The sequence below is a fragment of the Canis aureus genome, chromosome 19, assembly GCF_053574225.1.
Source record: "Canis aureus isolate CA01 chromosome 19, VMU_Caureus_v.1.0, whole genome shotgun sequence".
Lineage (NCBI taxonomy): Eukaryota > Metazoa > Chordata > Mammalia > Carnivora > Canidae > Canis > Canis aureus.
In genome coordinates, this window is record NC_135629.1 from 33,673,485 (window position 1) to 33,693,701 (window position 20,217).

Below are 20,217 nucleotides of genomic sequence, written 5' to 3' on the forward strand. Positions count from 1 at the left end.
ACTGTCCTGGGGGCGGGGGAGAGGCCAGGTTTTTTCCTGACTCCCAAAGCCTCACTCCTGTCATGCTCCACATGGGGCTACTGGCAGTTCCAGAAAAGGAACTCCTCGCACTTCTGCATCTCTGCTACCAGGACCCAGAGGCGGGGGGTATCAGAACTTTCTGGGTAAGTGGGTGGAGGAATGAGGGAAGGCTTCCTGGAGGAGGTGGCATAGTAGCTGTCCTGGTATTCTGACAAGAACGAGAGAGGCAGAAAAAAAGGAAGGCAGGTGGTTCCCAAATAAGCCAACAACTCCAATTCACATCGCTTCCACCTGAGCAAGGAGCCTGGCTTCTTCCCAAGCAATGGGCGCTAGTGGAAAGAGCAGGAGGCTCAGCACTTATCACCTATGTGACCTTGAACAAGTGTCTATCCCTCATCTCCCCTTAAAACAGGCTGAGGCCACCTGTTAGGGCTGCCAGGGGAGAGGAAAGCTTGCAAAGTGTATAAATGCCCAGTAGGTGCTTGAGCCATTTGATCTGTGATCTCTGGAGCAGGCTCTTGGTTGCTTCTCTGGTCTGGGTCAAGGGAAAGGGCCAGGGTTGGGGGTTGGGAGAACGAGGCCAGGCCAACCCGGATTTTCCAATTGTTTTTGGCTGCATGTTTGCTCCTTGCTGCTGGGAGGAAATTCTCTGCACAAAGACAGGAAAGCAGAGGTACTCTGTGGCAAAAGCAAAGCTCACAGTGGCGCCTGGTATGATCCGAGGGTCTGCAACACCTAGAGAACCAGCCAGGGGAGGGTGTGAGCACAGGCTCCCTCTCATCTTGGCGGCTTCCAATTCAGCTCCTCCCCCATTTTTTTTTCAAATTCACAACCATTAACTGAGGACCTTCTATAGAGTACCTGGAAGATAGTAATCTCTCACCAATTGTGGTCTAAAGAGAGTTTATGATATATAAGTGTGTGTATATGTGCACTGTCACGGCTTCAGTGAAGAGTCATGTACATGCTGCATAATTCACTCACAGTAGGTATACCGTATCATTAGTGAATTTACACAGCAGTTCAACCACCCACACAAATGAATTTCCAACACTTCCATCACCTATTTGCCCATCTTCAGTCAATTCCACCTTCAGCCCCAGACAATCACTGGTCTCCTTTCTGTCTCTATAATTTTGCCTTTTCTATAGATCCCCACCCTCTAAAAAAAAAAAAAAAAAAAAAAAAAAAAAGTAAAACCCTAGGAAGAACCCTGTTCTCTCTCAGGCCTGAAAAGGGGAAGACTTTTAGGGCAAAATGGGTATGTCCAAGAGGTGGCCTAGAGATGTGTCATGCAGGGCCTGGCCTCTCCTGGTTGAACTCAAAGGACTCCCAGGAGAGTTCTGGGTCAGAGAGGCCGGGCTGAGGCGGGGCCTGCATGTTCCACAGACAGTGATTAAAGTGTCAGCAGCAATGGTTAGTACTCAGGGCCTGGCCTGGCCATGTGTCACTACCGCTAGCCCCCACCCAGGAAGAAAGGATAGGTCTGGATGCAGATGCTCCCCTTGCCCCCACCCCCACCCCACAGCTTGGATGGTGAAGGTCAGGCCTGCTGTCTGCATGGGCCTCTAGCCTGAATTGCTGGGCCCGGGGCTGGGCTGGGGGGCAGGTGCAGGGTATAGTGTGGGAGGGGGGCTGCTCTCCTGGCCCAGCCAGTTCTAGTCCCAGCTGGAAAGGCTCATATTCTCAACTCTTGCTTTTGGGTCCCAAACCACCCTGCCAAGCTCACTATGGATTATGAGTGTTCAGAAAGGAAATCACTAGCTGAACTGATTATAAGTGACCAGGAGACCCAGAGTAAGCAGCCAAAAAAGAGCTCATTCACAAAAGCAGTGTAAGTTTGGAAGTCAGGCTGGGGACTGGGCTGGCCTTTGCCTACAAATCACCTGGATAGATGAGAAAATCGGGGGTGGGAAGGTGGGGGAGGCCACCTTTGTCCTGATCAGGAGCTTACCGTGTTTTCTGGAGACTGCAGGCAGCCTATAAAGGTTTTTATCTGCAATGAGCAGGCCCAGGAGGGAAAGGGAACTTTCCAGAGTCTCTAGAAGGGCAGCTTTTCTGACCCAGAGAAGAGCAAAGCTGTCAGTCTGTGAGTGAGAGTGTTAGAATAATAATGAGGGGGACCCCTGGGTGGCTCAATCGGTTAGGCATCTAACTCTTGATCTCAGCTCTGGCCCTGATCTCAGGGCCACAGAGTTCAGGCCCTGTGTTGGGCTCCATGGTGAGTGTGCAGCCTACTTAAAAAAAAATAAAGGGTGCCTGGATGGCTCAGTCAGTTAAGCATCTTCTCTTGGTTTCAGCTCGGGTTGTGATCTCAGGGTCGTGAGATCAAGCCCCTTGTCAGGCTCTGCATTCAGTGCAGGCTCTGCTTCAGACTCTCTCCCTCGGGCAGCCCAGGTGGTTCAGCCGTTTGGCATCTGCCTGCGGCCCGGGGTGTGATCCTAGAGACCTGGGATCAAGTCCCACATCAGGCTCCCTGCATGGAGCCTGCTTCTGCCTCTGTCTCTGCCTCTCTGTCTGTCATGAATAAATAAATAAAATCTTAAAAAAAAAAAAAAAAAAAAGACTCTCTCCCTCTGGGAGCACCTAGGTGGCTCAGTAGTTGAGCGTCTGCCTTTGGCTCAGGTTGTGATCCTGGGGTCCTAGGATTGAGTCTCACATCAGGCTCCCTGCAAGGAGCCTGCTTCTCCCTCTGCCTATGTCTTTGTGTCTCTCATGAATAAATAAATAAAATCTTAAAAGAAAAAAAAAAAGGCTCCCTGTGCCCCTCCACCCCCTCTCAAGTCAATCAATCCTTAAAAAATAATTAAAGAAATAAATTTAAAAATAGAATAATCATGATGATAATAATAGTAAACATTTATTCAGAGTGTGTTCTAAGTACTATTTTATAGGATATGTACCACTGTCACCCTCATTTCACAGATGACAAAACCGACATGAAGCAATGTCAGGGGTCACACAGGAGGGGTCAGGGGCTGGGAGCTGAACCCTCAAAGTTGGCTCTATTTATGCCTTGTGCAGTACTGACTTCTGTCCCAGAGGCGCCTTGCATTTCCCAAATCTTGCTAAAGGGCCAACACTCAATCCTAAAACACCAGAGAGTGAGCAAAGCTGACACCAAAGTTGCCTTGCCTCCCTCTATTCCAGCGCCCCGTGCTGTCCTGATGAGGCCAGGGGTCTGTGATAGTGAGTGATGAGACCCGAATGCGGCAGAGTAGTGGTGACAAGTTGAACTGTGTCTCCCAACAGGAGATTTTCAAGTCCTAACCCCCCCCCCAATACCTGTGGACATGACCTTATTTGGAAACAGGTTCTTTGCAGGTGCAGTCAAGTGAAAATGAGGTCATACGGGATTAGGATGACTCTGAATCCAGGGACTCTCCTTATAAGGAGAGAGAGATTTGGAAACTGCAGATACACATACAAGGAAATGGCCATTTGATTAGAGGCAGGGATCAGAGGGATGTGTCTACAAGCCAAGGAATACCAAGGATTGCCTGCCACTACCAGCTGCCAGGAGAGAGGCAGAGACAGCTTCTCCCGGGGAGCCCCCAAGAGGAACCAACCCAGCTGACCCCTTGATTTCGGACTTTGGGCCTCATGAACTTCGAGGGAATACATTTTTATAGGTTTAAGCACCACCCCTCAGTTGGTGGTAATTTGTTAGGGTCACCTGAGCGAACGAATATAGTCACTTTCTCAAACTCCTTCACCCAGCTTTGACAAGTAGTCACTATTTGCATGAGAATCCTTCTGAAAATTATACTTTGCCACAGCAGTCCCAGAGCTGTTACTGCAGCTTACTCTGCCCCTGTCTGGTAAGTGGTGTCCCCCGGCTGCCCATGCCCGGGGCGCCGGCACTGGGAGGATTGGGCTGAGCCCCCAGCTCCCCACGGACCATGGTCCGCCCAGGCAGTAGTGGCAGGGAAACAGCCCCACTGGCCTTCGTCATTCTTAGCAGCTGATGGGGCCGAGCCAGTCCGAGAGGTGGAGGAGGGTTAGGGCAGGAGTGATCTTTTTGAATCTAGCGGCATCCAAGGAGTGAGGCAGAGGAAACACTGGCCCATGCCAGAGGTGCCGGGGCCGGGGGCTCAGTGACATGAAGCAGGCAGCCAACAGCCCATGAGGACAGTGAGGTCATTTTGAAGCTGACTCACTCAGATTGGCAGAGCAGGGCCTGCGAGCAGGAAGTTAGCTTCTTCCGACCCAGCAACCAGTGTGGTGCGCAGAGCGGGCCTGGGAGGAGGCGCTTGGCTCTTCCTCGCCGTGCTCACCAAGTCTCCCGGTAGAAGGCCCAGCTGCTGCCCTTCTCCTTTCTCAGGACCCCTGCGGAGCTGAGGCATGTGGCGGTAGGCAGGCTGGACAGCGGTGGCCGGGCCACCTCCTCCCCCTCATTCACTCCTGTGTGATCAGGAACAAGAGTCTGGCCATCGGGTGCCTTATTTGGAAGATGACCACCTTCCCTACCAGTTCCCGGGAGGCCTCCATGGACTCAGAGGTGAGAAAGCACCCTGCATAGGACCTAGCATGAAACTGGCACATTAATGAAAAAAAAATTAGCATTAAGTCATTCTCAAATGCAACTCCTTTGGCCTTTTGGGGTAAATCACTGAACAGGAGGATGGGAGGTGAAAGCAACCTTTTTTTTTTTTTTTTTTTTTACCAAAAATGGAAAACATATTTTAATAAAAAAAAAAAACCACCTGCATTCTTTTAATTCTAAGTTTTTGTTTGTTTTTACATTTTAACATCTCAAAAACCCACATGTGTCTTACTAACTGGTGATAGGTTATAGTTCAGTTGGTAGCAGTTTTCCTTTATGGTGCTATGTAATATAATGGTGTCTTTCAATCCACGACACCTTAGCCCTATGAAATGCAGTGTGAAATTGGTATGTGCTCATTGTATAAAGTTCAGACACACAAAAGTATACATAATAAAGGTTCCCCGGGCTGCGCTCTCCAGAAAATGCCCGCGCCCTAAGACACACACTTTGTGTGAAAGTGCCCACTGCTGTTTTCATTCTCTTTAATTGCTAGCAAATCTCCCCCGACCAGTCGCCCACACCTCCTCCAGTGCACCAGAGCCAAATTAATGCTTGCCTAAAGCCGGCGACACGTTACAAATTTGGATTTCGTGATCAGACACCTTCTCTGCCCCCGAGCACGCGGCTGGCGCCTCCCCTGCTGCCCAGCCCTGTCTGGAGCGCAGTGCCCTGTGCCGACCAGAGGTGTGGGGCTGAGGAGGTCAATGATTTAAGCTTTAAAAAACAAAAAGGTACGTGTGGTGCGGCTTGTAATTTTACTACTTGCGAGTGACAAAAATCAGGGAGGTGTGGGGCCTGAAGAGGGGAAACTGTGACAAATCAGAAGCGGGTGTCCTATGCAAGGGCAGGCTTTTCCAGCCATGGTGGGATTTTGCAGAATCACCTGGCACCCTTAGGCTCTGCTCTATGCCACATAACCACTCTGGGAAGAAGGAGGCATGGTGGCATGATAAGCACATGTTGACACTGATGAAAAGGTAGCAGCTGTCAAGAGCACTGGGCAGGAAAGATACTGAGAACCGCATCTTTCAAAGGAGAATGAAAAAAATAAAAACCCAAAGGAGAAGGGGAAAGTGACTAGTCCACGGTCATTTGACTAGTGATCGGCAGAACCAGCCAGGTGTCCGGTCTAGTCGATTGGCAAGGAGATCTGGGGCTCCTTCCGCTTTGCCACATGGCCCTCCAAGGGGCTGCCCTCCCATCCCCATCAGCAATGAACAATATCTGCTTTGCCCTAAATCTAGCTCCATGGCCTTCTGTAGATTACAACTGCGCTGGAAGGCTGGAAGGAGAGGCCAGGAGGGGGGAGGTGGGAAACACACCAGCCCGGGGGCCCGCTGGCTATGAATGAGACTTCTGTTTGCCTGCCCTGTGTGTCTGGAATTTTGTATGAAAACAATGAGCTGGAAGGAGGTGAAAGCATGTTCCGCAAAGCAAGGCTGCCACATACCCCTCCCTCGCTTTATAAAAGACCTGCTTTGTTTCAAGTAAAGCAAAAGAGAAGCTGGGGGGGGGGATATGCTTAGATTTGGGGGAGTTCAGGTATATGGGGTCAACATGCCAATGCCTAGGAGGCTGCTATCAGAAAAATCAGGAGCCCAACCAGAACCTGGGATTTCAGGCTCTAATTGTCTTTGTAACTGCTCTCATGGTTGTGTAATTAACGCTTTACTCAAAGTTGCAGGATGCTTTCTCAGACATTTTCTCTGCAGAGCGAGAGCTCGGGGGACAAAGAATGCCTGAGCCTCTCTTGCTGCCTGGTGATAGTGTGTGCCACACATGGCTTGGTCCATCACTGTCCGCATCCGTGGGAGTTGGGCAGACTGAGCTGGGGTCCCAGCTTCCGTGCCTGCTAGCTCAGGACCTTGTGTGAATTAATGGATCGTGTGGTGCCAGCTGCAAAAGGGAGCAGGATGGTGGTTGCTGGCAGGACAGCCGTGAGGACTGAAGGAGCTCCTGCAGTTGGGGACGTGGAGGATGGCAAGACCTCAAGCCATGGTGGGCCACTTGCTGCATTACTAGTGAGAGGCTGGTGGTAAGGCTGGGCATGTGGGTTGGCCTGAAAGCATCGGGGTATGTTGCCTGGATGTAAGTACTATCCAGAAGAACAAGATGTGGGGTGTCGGGGGTGGGAGTGGACAGCATCACACGGGCCAGACTGTGGACTGAGTGATGCTCCAGATGTGTGTGTGTGGGTGCCCACAGGGTCCAAGGAGGTGTGCAGTTGTTCAGTTTATTTTTAATTTTTTTTTAATTTTATTCAGAGAGAGAGAGAGGCAGAGACACAGGCGGAGGGAGAAGCAGGCACCATGCAGAGAGCCCGATGTGGGACTCGATCATGGGTCTCCAGGATCACGCCCTGGGCTGCAGGCGGCGCTAAACCGCTGAGCCACCCAGGCTGCCTTATTATTATTATTATTTTTTAAGATTTTATTTGATAACGCGCACAAAGCAGGGGGAGTGTCAGGCAGAGGGAGGAGAAGCAGGATCCCCACTGAGCAGAGAGCCCCATGCAGGGCTTGATCCCAGGACCCCAGGATCATGACCTAAGCTGAAGGCAGACACTTAACCGACTGAGCCCCCCCCACCCCCCCACCCAGGCCCCAGCTGTTCACTTTAACGTGACACAAGCACTGAGATCTACTGTGGGTCTGATTATATCTACTCTTCTTCCTCAACTCTCCCTTCCGGTCCTCATCTCACTCAGAGGAATAGCTACAATCCTTACAATGGCTTCCAGGGCCCAACACAGTTGGGTCCCCACTACTTTCTAACCTCCCTTCCGGCTCCTCTCTTCCTTACTCACTCTGCCCTGGGAACACTGACCTCTTTGCTTGCTCTCAAACACGACAAGCATGCTCCTGCCTCAGGGCTTCTGCACATACTCTTCCCTCTGCCAGATACTCACACGGCTTCCTCCTTTCCTTCAGACTGTTGCTCAAATGCTGCCCTTTTCAAAGAGGCCTTCTCTGACCACTTTATACAAAATAGCAAACTGCCAAAGGTGTCCCTATCTGTAATACCACGCTGAATTTCCCTCTAGATTGTTTATCAGACCATGACATGCTTTATCATATATACAAGTTTATTTTTCTCTCCCCCCATTAGAGCCTAAGTTCCATGAGGGCAAGAATTTTGTTTGGTTAACTTGCTAGTGCAAGTTACTATGCCTAACATACAATGGGTGCTTAAAAAAATATATGTTGGATGAATAAACCACTGGTAAGAGAAAACAGCTGGCTGCCACACAGTGCTCAGGCAGGAGTCATTTTTGGTTGTCTAAAATGAACATTTGTTGGCAATTGTTCTGTGCCAGGCATTGGACTAAGCCCTTGACATGCATTTGCTTCTTTAGCCAGGTACCATGACTATCCATTACGGATGAGGAAGGTGGCTCTTGCGGCACCTGAGTGGCTCAGTGGTTGAGCTTCTGTCTTCAGCTCGGGTCGTGATCCCGGAGTCCTGGGATCGAGTCCCACTTCAGGCTCTTTGCAGGGAGCCGGCTTCTCCCTCTGCCTATGTCTCTGCCTCTCTCTGTCTCTCATGAATAAATAAAATCTTTTAAAAAAATTTAAAAAGGAAAGTGGCTCTCAAAGTTTGGTCGCCTCACTCAGGTAGTAATGGAAGAGCCAGAAATCAGTCCAGTTCTGACAACCCCAGGGTGTGGATTCCTAGCTACACATGATGTTTGTTCCATGACACCAGGACTCTGAAAGGACAGACACCAGAACTGCATTAGGGTTACAGGTGATCTGTGTCCCTTCTTCATATTTTTCTACATTTTTTGTTGCAATAAGCAGGTATTACTTTTATAATCAGAAAAGGGAAAAGGTTGATCTGCCTGTCATCTATCCACCGAAAACTTGGGGATCCTAAACAGGGCAGCTGCCCCACAGCTCTCCCAGGAGCCTCTGGATCTCAGACTCTCTGGGGGCCTGGTTAAGAGCAGGAGGGGATGTGAAGCCCCCTGCCATGGACAATAAGGGCAGAAGACAGCTTCCAGGCTGGCGTGAGGACTGTGACTACTAGCAGAGGCAGCAAGGGCTGAGATGGAAGAGAGACCTTCCTCCACCACGGCGGCTGTGCCACTTGTCACCCCCACCTCTGGCCCTGCACAGACAGCAAACGCGCCCAGCGCGGAGACGGGCCTGCCTAACTGATGCCACCTTCCCTCATCGGGCCTGGCTTTGGCACTGTGATGAGGCTCAGATTTTCACCTGGAAACAACAGGCAGACTTTTCAAGTCAAGAAGAGGATCCAGCACCACACCTTGGAGGAAAGGGACCGTGCATGGTGACAACTGTGCAACTAAGTTCTTCCAATCCACAAGAAGCCCCTCCCCACCACCCCATCCCTTGCCCCCACTCTCTCCTCCACTTCTCAGTAAACACCTGTCAGGGCCAAGAAACCACATTCCCGGTAAGAAGTAAAAAAGTCAAGCGAATGTCCTTGTTTTTAGAAAATATACACTAAAGCCTACTGGGAGAAAGAAACACAACAAATGAGCTTTCTCGGTTCAGAAAAAAATGTGCGTGTTCGAATACACAGAGGGAGATAATGCAAATGGGGCAGGATGTAAACAATCTGGGGGAAGGGTGAGTGTGAGTTCCCTGTGCTACTCTTGCAACATTTCTGTAAGTTTGAAGTCACATCAAAATAAAAAGTTACAAAGAAAAGGAAGTAGACCTGTGCTTAATTAAGGTCCCAGCTTGGTGGTCAGAGAAGCGGAGCAAAGGGCCCAATTCTTTTTCTTGTGCTAAACCAGCTAGGAACCAGACAAACTTGTGATCACCTCATTCCTCCCCCGATGGGTCATTGTGGACCCTCTTAAGCTTCCTGGAATGGAAAACATCCTGCTTGGACAGGACCTTTGATCATGATGCCCCAAATGCCCCACCTGAGGCTGGAATCTCTGCAAGGCACTGCAGGAGATAACATGGGAGGGGAACTTGGATACTTCCCCATGGGGGTGCCAAGGCAGGGCCAACACTGAGAAAACCTCAAACTCGTGGGTTATGCTTCCCAGGGTGGTGGGGGCCGGAGGCGGCAAGGGTGAGTGAGGCATGGCTGCCCTTGGAGGTCAGTTTAGTGCCACAGAGAAGCTACACTCAGGTGATCCTGGGCCAGGAAGCGCTTGGGGGGAGGAAGAGGGTCACAGAAAAAGTCCCTTGGGGCCAGGAGCAGGAATGCCGCCTGGGGATTTTTTTTTTTAAGTAGGCTCCATGTACAGGGTGCTGCCCAACTTGGGGCTTGAATTCAGGACCGTGAGATCAAGACCTGAGCTCAGAGGAAGAATTGGACACTTAACCAACCGAGCCCCCCAAGTGCCTGCCTCGGGAACTTCTGATGGAGACTAGTGGGGACACAGCAACAGAAACAGAAATGCCCTGTGGTATGGCCTCATGATAAATAAATCCCTTTCTGCTTAAGGCACTTTGCTGGCTCCTCACAATCAAAAGCATGAATCCTCCCCTGCAGTGGGGCAGCCTTTGCACGAATTGGCGGGCACACCCAGGTTCCTCTGTAGCAGCCATCTCTTCCACCTGAAATCCCCTAATCCTCCAGAGAGGCTCCAGTATACATGAACCCACTCATACACTTCCCTGCCTTCCCCTTGTGATGTCTTTCTGTTATGGCCCCAATAAAATCTTTCCTGCTCCTCAAGCCTGTCTGCAAAGTCTTGCCCCCTTCTAAGTTCTCAAGCTGCTCTCCAGAGAATTCATTTGTTCCTGCAACAACGTGAGCTATCAGTATGATCTGGTTGTTGAAACAAATATGCTCCCTCTGGGGGCATGGACAGGAAGCTATTTTGAACTGACCAATCCCACCACGCTCTGCAGTTCAGATCCTTCTGGGAACCATTCTTGAAAACCCTGATCACTGGTGCTCCACAAGGTACTGAGGGCAACTTTGTCACTTCAGAAATGTGGGAGCCAAGTTCACTGGGCCTTGTGCCAGCTTGAAGAGGTGCATTCCAGTAATAGGAAGAGCTCTCATGGAAGGAAGACTGAAGCCCTGGTAGATTGGGACAAAGACTAATGTAGTGGGAGATACAAGGACTAGGATCCTGTGGCAAGAAGCACTTGCCATTAGAAAATGCTGCCATATGAGGGAGCCAGATGAAGGTGAGGCAGCATGTAAAGATTTGTCTTGGCCTCCATCAGAAGCTCCCAAATGTTCAACCAGGAGAGCAGTCCCAAGTAGTCTAGGATGACCCGGGAGAAATAAGGGCAATAAGGCTGAGGTTTTCATAAAGCTAGTCCATTAAAGTGCTTTTCCTTTTTTGATACAGGTCCACACTCCAAAAAGCTCTGAAACTAAGTTTTTTGGTTTGGCACCAAAACTCATTTGGCAGAAAATCCTGTCCTGAACTGACATATGGTTATTTATAGCCTTTACTTATTCCACTTGGTTGAATATTCATATGGTTCACTGCAGAAATTTTACATTTTATTATGGATTGTTGTGTGTGCCGTACCACCTTTCAAAAATGTAAAAACCTTTCAATTCCAAAACAAAATTGGCTTCCAGAGTTTCATAAGGAATTGAGGACCACTATTAGGTAGGTGCAGCCTACTTCTTAGGTATATAATGGTCTTTCTCTAATAAAATGGTTACAGTAAATAGTAGCTGGATTTTTTTTTTTAAACGAAAACAAAAAATGTTATTGCCTGGTAAAATAAAAAGTTGGCAACCTTATGTCTAGCTTCAAGATTTCTGGAACATTTCATTGTTCTCTGAAGTCCCACCCTGGCATAAGGCCCTTCTGGTTCTTTATAAATCTAGTCTTGATTAGAATAGCAGTTGCCAGCTGGTAGCCCCACTGGCCAAAGGGAGGCTGCAGACATGCTTTGTTTGCCTGATGCAGGGCATTAATCTGGAAAGTGAACATGGAGTCCAGGTTTCAGCTTCTCCCGAAAATTCAGAAGATGTTGACAACAGTCCTGCATGGCACACCCTCAGCTGGAGCTGAGATGCAGATGGGCCTCTCTCTGCTGTCTAGCCAGGCCCGCTCTACAGGCTGGAATACAGAGTTTGCTTCACTGCCCCTGGGCAGACAGGCTAGAAGAGAGTGCTCTTCTTAGTTAGGAGCGCTGTCACCAGCCGCATGCAGGACCAGGGTCCTAGCCAATACCTCTGCACAAAACCAGGAGGCTGCTCCAAAGAAAGCCTGGGTGGCGAGGGAATCTCCAGCAGTTTGCCCAGCTTGGTGAGCTCCTTTGCCGACACAAAATAATTTGCTGGATTAGGAATTCCTTCTCATTCTCAAAGTCCTGAGGAATCTGCAGTTCTCAGGACTATTGTCACAGCCTGCCTTGGGCTCAGCCCCTGACAGCCTGCGTATAGTCATATGGCCCTTCGTCCACAAGGATGGTGGTATTCGAAGGCACAGCTTCAAAAGATGGTATTAGTGCACTTAAAACACTTTTTAAAAAAAGGCACAACATCAAGCAAAATAAAGATAGTGAGTTTGGTTTCTCAGCTTATACCTGTCCAACCAGAGCTAGCACTTTGGTCATAGTGGAATTTGTATGGGTAAAACATGCTTCTCTTATAATCTGCTTAATGCAAACAGACTGATCTTTTTTTTATTTTTATTTTTTTTAAACATTTTATTTATTTATTCACGATAGAGAGAGAGAGAGAGAGGCAGAGACACAGGCAGAGGGAGAAGCAGGCTCCCTGCTGAGCAGGGAGCCCGACACGGGTCTTGATTCCAGAACCCCAGGATCATGACCCAAGTCAAAGGCAGACACTTAACCAACTGAGCCACTCAGGTGCCCTTTCTATTAGATTTTAAAACTAGTTTTATCGGCATTTAGAAACACTCTTGATATTTGCATGTTTACCTTATACTGAGCAACTTTTATTCAATTCTAGTGAGTCCTAATAATTCATAGATGCTTTTGGGTTTTCTACCTAGATCATTAAAAGATCTGAAAGTGGGCAGCCCCGGTGGCACAGCAGTTTGGTGCCGCCTGCAGCCTGGGTTGTGATCCTGGAGGCCGAGGATTGAGTCCCGCGTCAGGCTCCCTGCATGGAGCCTGCTTCTCCCTCTCCCTCTGCCTGTGTCTCTGCCTCTCTCTCTCTCTGTCTATGAATAAATAAAATCTTAAAAAAAAAAAAAAAAAGATCTGAAAGTGACAAATTTATGTCTTCCTTTCCAGCCCCTATATTGCATTTCTTATCCCATATAACATTAGTTAATATAAATTTGAGGATTTGGGGTGAGAATGAATATTAAGTCTGATTTTTGACTTTAATAAAAATGCTACTAAAAATTGCCCATTAAGTATGATTTTTACATACTTACATCTTAAAACTTAAAAAAACATTGTGGGGATTTCTGGGTGGTGCAGTCAGCTGAACATCTGACTCTTGATTTCTGTACAGGTCATGCTCTCAGGGTCGTGATATCAAACCCTGAGTTGGGGGAGGGTCCATGCTCAGTGAGTAGTCTACTTGAAGGATTCTCTCTCTCTCTCTCCCTCTCCTTCTATCCTTCCCACCTGCTTATGCTCTAAAATAAATAAATAAACCTTAAAAAAAAAGCAATTGTGGGAAATTTTAAAAGAGCAATTATCATAATGAATCTCCACTTACCCTTTCAGTTTTGATAAATGGTGTAAATCTTTTTCATCTACTTTGGATACTTTTGAAAAGAAGATACTCAGGACTCCCTATATATATAGCATCCATTTCTAGGGCAATTTTAGGTTCACAGCAAAAATGGAATGGAATAATCCATGCATTTTTTTTAAGGCCCTGAAACTCCTGTTAAGTGCTCATATATCTCAATAGTTTATTATTAATCTTATGGACTGTGTTAACTTACCAAAATTTTGGCTTGGTTATTAGAAAGCTTAGAGCTGTATGTTAGGGTGGCACAGAATAATTTTTTCTGTTTTCACTCCATTTTATTTTTTATTTATTTATTTTTTAAAGAATTTTATTTATTCATGAGAGACACACCCAGAGAGAGAGGCAGAGACACAGGCAGAGGGAGAAGCAGGCTCCCTGCAGGTAGCCCGACGTGGGACTCGATCCTGGGTCTCCAGGATCACACCCCGGGCTTCAGGCGGCGCTAAACTGCTGAGCCACCGGGGCTGCCCTCACTCCATTTTATATCCTCATTCTTATTTTCTTCTTTTCCCCCTCCCGTATTCATTCCAACCATGCTATTCCATATTTTAGGTATCTGTATAGGCCATCTTATTAGCCTCATTGAGACAAAGCAAAAAATATGCATATTCAGTACCTTTCTTCTTGGTAATTGGTGACTGGTAATTCTACTTGGTAATTCTCATTGTAGTGTTTGGCTTTTAAAAAGGCCAAAAATCTGAAAAAAAAAAAAACAAAACAAAACACAAACAACAAAAAACAGCAACCAAGGTCTTCTTCCACAGTCAAGCTTACATCCATGGTAACAGAACATTTGCTGTGACTAATCGAGTTTATTGCAGACCAACAAACACACCATTATACTATCTGCCAGTGGCTACCACTAACTACTAGTAAGTAGTGTTTCAAATCCACCATAAGACAGTTTTTACTTCCTTTACCGAACAGATATTTATTATCTAATATATGGTAGGCACTGTACTAAGCTCTAAATACACAAGAGCAACCAAGCCTCAGTAGTAGCCCTTCGGGAGCTTACAGTCTAATAGGGAAGACAGAGGAGCCAGCAATTACAGCATAGGGAAGGAGGCGTGAGCTGTGAAAAGGGGTATGTCTAGCCCAGAGCGTTCAATAGAAACTGTTCTCTTAGCTTTTCACATAATGGTTGAAGGACATAGTTTTAAGAGATCTACTTTGAGAAATCTCGATGAAACCTTCTGAACTTAAGTTGTAGGTATGACAGTCATCTTGAAGATGCACAAGCTTGATAATTCGTCACCCAAAGAAATGTACTTCCTAAGGGCTCTCGTCTTGGACTTTCTACAACTCATTTGGAATCAATAATAATGATTCAAGGGAAAGATAAAATTGTTACAAAAGTCTTTTTGTCTGTTTTGATACATTTCACAAAATCAAGTCTGCCAACAATTCAGGTTCCCTAATGGGATATTAGGTGAGGAACCAGTCTCCAAACTGACTCCCAGTGGTCCATTGCCTCTTAGTATCCAGGCCCCTGGTTAACCCCTGCAAACTGTACCTGGGTTAGTCTTGTAACCAACAGAATATAGTACAGTGATGGTAGGTCACTTTAGAAATTCAAAAGACTTCCATCACTTGTTCTGGGGGAAGCCAGCTGATGTGTCTGAGCAGCCCTATGTGAGAAATTGAAGTCTTAGGCTGACAGCCACCTGAATGAGCTCAGAAAGGAGTGGAGTCCTTCAGCTGTACGCAGCTCACCTGCAACTTCTGAGACCCTGGTCCGGAACCACCCAGCTAAGCTGCTCCTGGGTTCTTAGAAATTGTGAAAATAAATGTTTACTATTTCAAGCTGATAGATTTGGGCTTCATTTGTTATATGACTGATAACTGATAACTAAAACAACAGGTTTTGAGGATCTTGCTATAAAACAAGATCAGAAAAACAAATATATTTTAAGTATTCAAAGACAGGTAACTTGAGTAGGTGGAAGGTACCATTTACTCCAGGCGCTATCATAGTACTTACTCATCTTCACTGATAGTAAGGGCTTTATGTGGACACAGCACACATGTAATTCACCACCTAGTTTAAAAGACAAAGTTTTTTTTTTCCCCTAAAGTTGTATCCATGAATAGATTCATGGATTCTCTAAGAAATAATGGACTTGTTCATCATATAGTTTTCTAAGAGCAAGAAGATCCATTCCTTTGATCACACCTGGTACAATGTGTCAGACCAGGAGGATCTGAAAAACCACCCAGGAGATGTTAGCTATGTGGTATTTGGAATGATCCTTTTGTTGGTGTGGAGACTCTTACCTACTACCTTAGTTTATTTCTGCAGAGTTGGAAATCCCACAGATGACCTCGTAAGTAAACCCTTTTATATTTGCAGAGAGAGAGCGAGCGAGAGAGAGACGGAAAGGGGGGGGGGGAGAGAGAAATGTTCTGAGAAAATGACAGGATAAACCTCACAGTTTTGGTTTTTGTGGGTTTTTCTGCATCAAATGTTTACTGAGCTTCCCTTAAGGCCCAAACACGGTACTAGACGCCAGGGAGATACAGATAAATAAAACACAGCCTCTGCTGTCAAAGAAGTTGAGACCCGGCAGGAAAGGCAGGCATGTAAACAGATAAGAGTATGAAGCAAGCCATGGTACAAAAGGTACAAAGGTGGAGACTGGGAGGGTGGGGGATGGGGTCCTGGGTAGGGCATATGCATTCAAACAGAATGCAGCACTGACCCACAAGTACAATTTTTTGAAAAATATTTGAGAGAGAGGGAGCACATGTACAAGAGCATGGATAAGAGAGGCAGAGGGGCAGGGAGAGAGAATCTCAAGCAGACTCCACACTGAGTGCAGAGCCTGCTGTGGGGCTCGATCTCACAACCCTGAGATCAGGATCTGCACTGAAACCAAGGGTCAGAAGTTTAACCCCAACGGTGCCACCCAGGCGCCCCTACAAGTACAATTTGAACACCCATCTCAAACTGCTTGAAACTTAAATACAGCACTGTTGAAAATCCAATCATTACCTGACATTGGGGGTTAAACATTTAGCTGGTGTTGCATTGATTAAAACATGTATGTTCTGAAGTACTAAGAAAAACATTTGGCGTGTTCAGACCAACTAAGAGGGGAGTATGCCTGTGGGGAGGTGCAGAGGCACGCCCTTCAACAGACGTTGGCTCCCACAGTTCGTCATGTTTTTTTTTTTTTTAATGTCATTTTATTAACTATGTGAAGTGCTAAGTTAGAATGTCCAACTTTAAAATGATACTAAATTTAGTTTGTAGAAAAAAATGTGATCAGCTTTATATAAACTGACTTTATAAGGGAAATTCAAATTTGGTTAGCAATATCCAAAACATGTTATCTCTTCATAGTTGCAGAGTCTATGGCAATGAATGAGGGGAGCTGCATGATGGGGGTGGTTAAATAAGCTTAGGCTAATTATCTCAGAGCAAGGTTTTTTTTTTTTTTTTAAGATTTTATTTTAATGGGATCCCTGGGTGGCGCAGTGGTTTAGCGCCTGCCTTTGGCCCAGGGCACGATCCTGGAGACCCGGGATCGAATCCCACGTCGGGCTCCCGGTGCATGGAGCCTGCTTCTCCCTCTGCCTGTGTCTCTGCCTCTCTCTCTCTCTCTGTGACTATCATAAATAAATAAATAAAAAAATTAAAAAAAAAAAGATTTTATTTTATTCATGAGCGAGAGAGAGAGAGAGAGAGAAGAAGAAGAGACACAGGCAGAGGGAGAAGCAGGCTCCACACAGGGAGCCTGATGTGGGACTTGATCCCGGGACCCCAGGATCATGCCCTCAGCCGAAGGCAGGCGCTAAACCTCTGAGCCACCCGGGTTGCCCTCAGAGCAAGTTTTATGCCAACACTAAAATAGCATAACTATGCAAAGATTTTTATCAGCAGTGAGGTAATACAGCAGGAATATGGGATTCAAGAAGTGGAAAAGGTTGAGGTTTCTAGTGCCTTTGGTGCACCCTCCTTGGCTGCTTAAAGAGCCTGCCAGCAGGAAGTGTTCTCAGACCTGCAGAAATGGATCCCTGCCAATTTCAGAGGGACAGGTGTGCTGTTGAAGCAGGCATGCCCGCTTCAAATTCTATGTAGAACAAGATGATGGGAAAAATACATACATAAACATTCAGGATAAAAACAAAACAAAATAAGACTCTATAGGCTGTAATTTCATAGCACAGAAGTTTGAAATTCTGCTCTACAAAATCTGGCTACCTGGATATACCTGGACCAATTCAAGAAGTCAAAATGAAAAGATGAAGGGAACAGCATTTGTCGGCAGTGGAGGCACAACCAGCAAAAATTCCTTGACTCTCCCACTCCCACCTCCTACCCCTAGACACTTTTGCTTTTACTTATTTTCAATGTTCTTGTCTTTTTCATAGGCTTGATCTCAGTGTCTTTGCATGACAGGGGTAGTAAATGATGTACTATGAAATCTGGGCTGAAACAAGCTTAATCTTTAGGAAGAAATATACAGCTGCCTGATCTGAGTGAACACACACAGTAAGAGATGGTGAACATGGGATGGGCCTCCATGTGCAAGGCACTTTTGGCTCCATCCACTCTATGCTCCAGTCCATTAATGGGAGATTCCTTTCAAAGGACCTGTCTGGTTATGACACTCCACTGGCTTAAAAAAAAAAAAAATCCTTAACTCTAACCTGTTACTTGCAAGGTACAGTTCAGACCATTTAATAGCCCAAAAACTCCAAGACAGTCTGTAAAGCCTTAAAAAGCTTCCCAGGGGGCACCTGAGTAGCTTACTCAGGTAGGTATCTGACTCTGGATTTCGGCTCAGGTCATGATCTTCGGGTTGTGAATCAAGCCGCATATTGGGCTCTGTGCTCAGCAGAGAGTCTGCTTGAGTTTCTAAAAATAAATAAATCTAAAAAAAAAAAATGCTTTCCAATCACAATGTCTTTTCTAGGAAAATCAATCTCAGATCCTAATTGGTTTGCAAAGCTAGGTATTTCAAGAGAAACTAGTCCTGTTACCCTGACCTCCTAGGAGGGAAACTTACCTTTGGCTTCACATCCACATGTCTCTAACTTGGGTGGCTAAAAGTAAATGTATCCCTCTTCTATGGTCCCACTGGCTATGTCTTCCTCTACATTTACAGTATTGTAAATGCCAACTTCTTGGCCTGTATTTCTCCTCTACTCCAAAAGCTCTGTGACTATAGGGACTGAGTAATGTCAGGACCTATCATAGTACCTCATATCAGGCACTCAATAAGTATTTGGTAAATAATGGATATAAAACCAATGAAGCCTGGACATACAATGTAGAATAGCAAAAAAAGAAGTAATCATCTAAATTCTCAACTTTATAACAATCATTCTGACTCTGAGTCAAAAATTCCCTGGATTTTTTTCCCCCTGACAGGCAGAAAGGTGAGAATGGATAGTTAAGGCCTCTTCTAGGATTCTCTATGTACACATATACACAGCGCATGTTTAAAATTATAAGACTGGGGATCCCTGGGTGGCGCAGCGGTTTGGCGCCTGCCTTTGGCCCAGGGCGTGATCCTGGAGACCCGGGATTGGATCCCACGTCGGGCTCCCGGTGCATGGAGCCTGCTTCTCCCTCTGCCTGTGTCTCTGCCTCTCTCTCTCTCTATCATAAATAAATAAAAATTAAAAAAAAAATTATAAGACTGGGGGAGCCTGGTTGGCTCAGTCAGCTAAGCATCTGCCTTTAGGTCAGGTCATGATCTCTGCTCAGTACGGAGTATGCTTCTCCCTTTCCCTCTGCCCCTACTCCTGCTCTCTCGCTCTTTCTCTCTCGTATATACTCTCAAATAAATAAAATCTTTAAAAAAATAATATAAAATTGTAAGACTGATTTTGAAATAAACACACCAGAATTCGTAAGTGCAAATGAACATCAATCGTTCTAAATGTAAATAAACATAAATCTCTTTAAATAAGTAACTTTGACAAGTTACTTAATCATTTATAGAAACCAATTTGGAATTCTGCAGAATACTTTTTGTTTCTAATTTAAAGCAAACTCAGGGCAGCTCGGGTGGCTCAGTGGTTTAGCCCCGCCTTTAGCCCAGCACGTGATCCTGGAGACCGGGGATCGAGTCCCATGTCAGGCTCCTTGCATGGAGCCTGCTTCTCCCTCTGCCTGTTTCTCTGCCTCTCTCTCTTTCTCTGTGTCTCTCATGAATAAATAAATACAAAAATAAAAATCTAATTTAAAGCAAAATCAAAGGGGTGCCTGGGTGGCTCAGTGGTTGAACGTCTGCCTTTGCCTCAGGTTGTGATCCCAGGGTCCTGGGACTGAGTCCCACATCAGGTTCCCTTTGGGGAACCTGCTTCTTCCTCTATGTCTCTGCCTGTGTCTCTCATGAATAAACAAATAAAATCTTTAATAAAAATAAAAAAATAAAGCAAAGCCAAAAGGCTTTTTAAAAATTTACAAAAGCAACATACATTTACTACTAAAAAATCAATCAGAAATTATAAAAGAAGATAACTGACCCACAATCATACTGACAGAAGCACTACTTAGCTTGGGTATAAATCTGAGTCCTCCTTCTATAAACATATCCTATATGTCTACATATTTTCTTTATAAAACCACAGTTATTCTACACTGGCAACTACCTTATTTTAACTTAATATACCTTTCTTTTACCTTTATACTTTATGAATATCTTCCCATATACTTTGCAAGCACAGTAATCTGTAGGGTGGCAATATTAATTTATTTAACCAATGACTTATGCTAGATATTTAGGTTATTTACCCAACACTATTACCAAAAAAAAAAAAAAGGAGTGCTACATTAAATGTCCTGGTAGTCAAAATTTAGTGCACACAATTATGTTTTCAAAACTTCCAGAAGTGAATTTTTTGAAGCAAGGCTGTACATTTTTGACAAAGTTGATTTATATGTAGCAGATTTCCATCCTTTTGACAGTAGATATAATCACTGGAAGGAGCTGAGAGTCACTGCGGGTTGAGTCTGGTGATTAAAGTGAGATCAAGCAAGGCAATAC

At 46.0% G+C, this 20,217-nt stretch overlaps 1 protein-coding gene across 5 annotated transcripts; it reads left to right on the plus strand.

Annotated features, from left to right (window-relative positions):
- The first annotated feature begins 3,328 nt into the window (after positions 1-3,328).
- LOC144289861 (uncharacterized) lies at positions 3,329-8,153 on the plus strand. 5 transcript variants are annotated; one of them, XM_077858368.1, is made up of 4 exons: positions 3,329-3,842; positions 4,346-4,522; positions 5,064-5,301; positions 6,283-7,155. In XM_077858368.1, exons 2-4 carry the CDS (start codon positions 4,475-4,477, stop codon positions 6,441-6,443), a joined length of 447 nt encoding a protein of 148 aa, XP_077714494.1. In that variant the 5' UTR covers positions 3,329-3,842; positions 4,346-4,474; the 3' UTR covers positions 6,444-7,155. The 5 variants fall into 5 exon arrangements, 2 of the variants coding, with proteins under 2 accessions (XP_077714494.1, XP_077714495.1); XR_013357826.1 differs by lacking the exon at positions 3,329-3,842 and adding an exon at positions 7,926-8,153 and having other exon boundaries at positions 3,865-4,522; positions 6,283-6,605; XR_013357827.1 differs by lacking the exon at positions 3,329-3,842 and adding an exon at positions 7,926-8,153 and having other exon boundaries at positions 3,865-4,522; positions 6,283-6,568.
- The last annotated feature ends 12,064 nt before the right edge of the window (positions 8,154-20,217 follow it).

Bases quoted from the DNA above. Each gene is read 5' to 3' on its own strand.
- LOC144289861 (XM_077858368.1), top strand. From the start codon at position 4,475: ATGACCACCTTCCCTACCAGTTCCCGGGAGGCCTCCATGGACTCAGAG. The intron at 4,523-5,063 runs GTGAGAAAGCAC...TTTAATTGCTAG, and splicing joins AGGCCTCCATGGACTCAGAG to CAAATCTCCCCCGACCAGTC. The intron at 5,302-6,282 runs GTACGTGTGGTG...TTTTCTCTGCAG, and splicing joins AAGCTTTAAAAAACAAAAAG to AGCGAGAGCTCGGGGGACAA.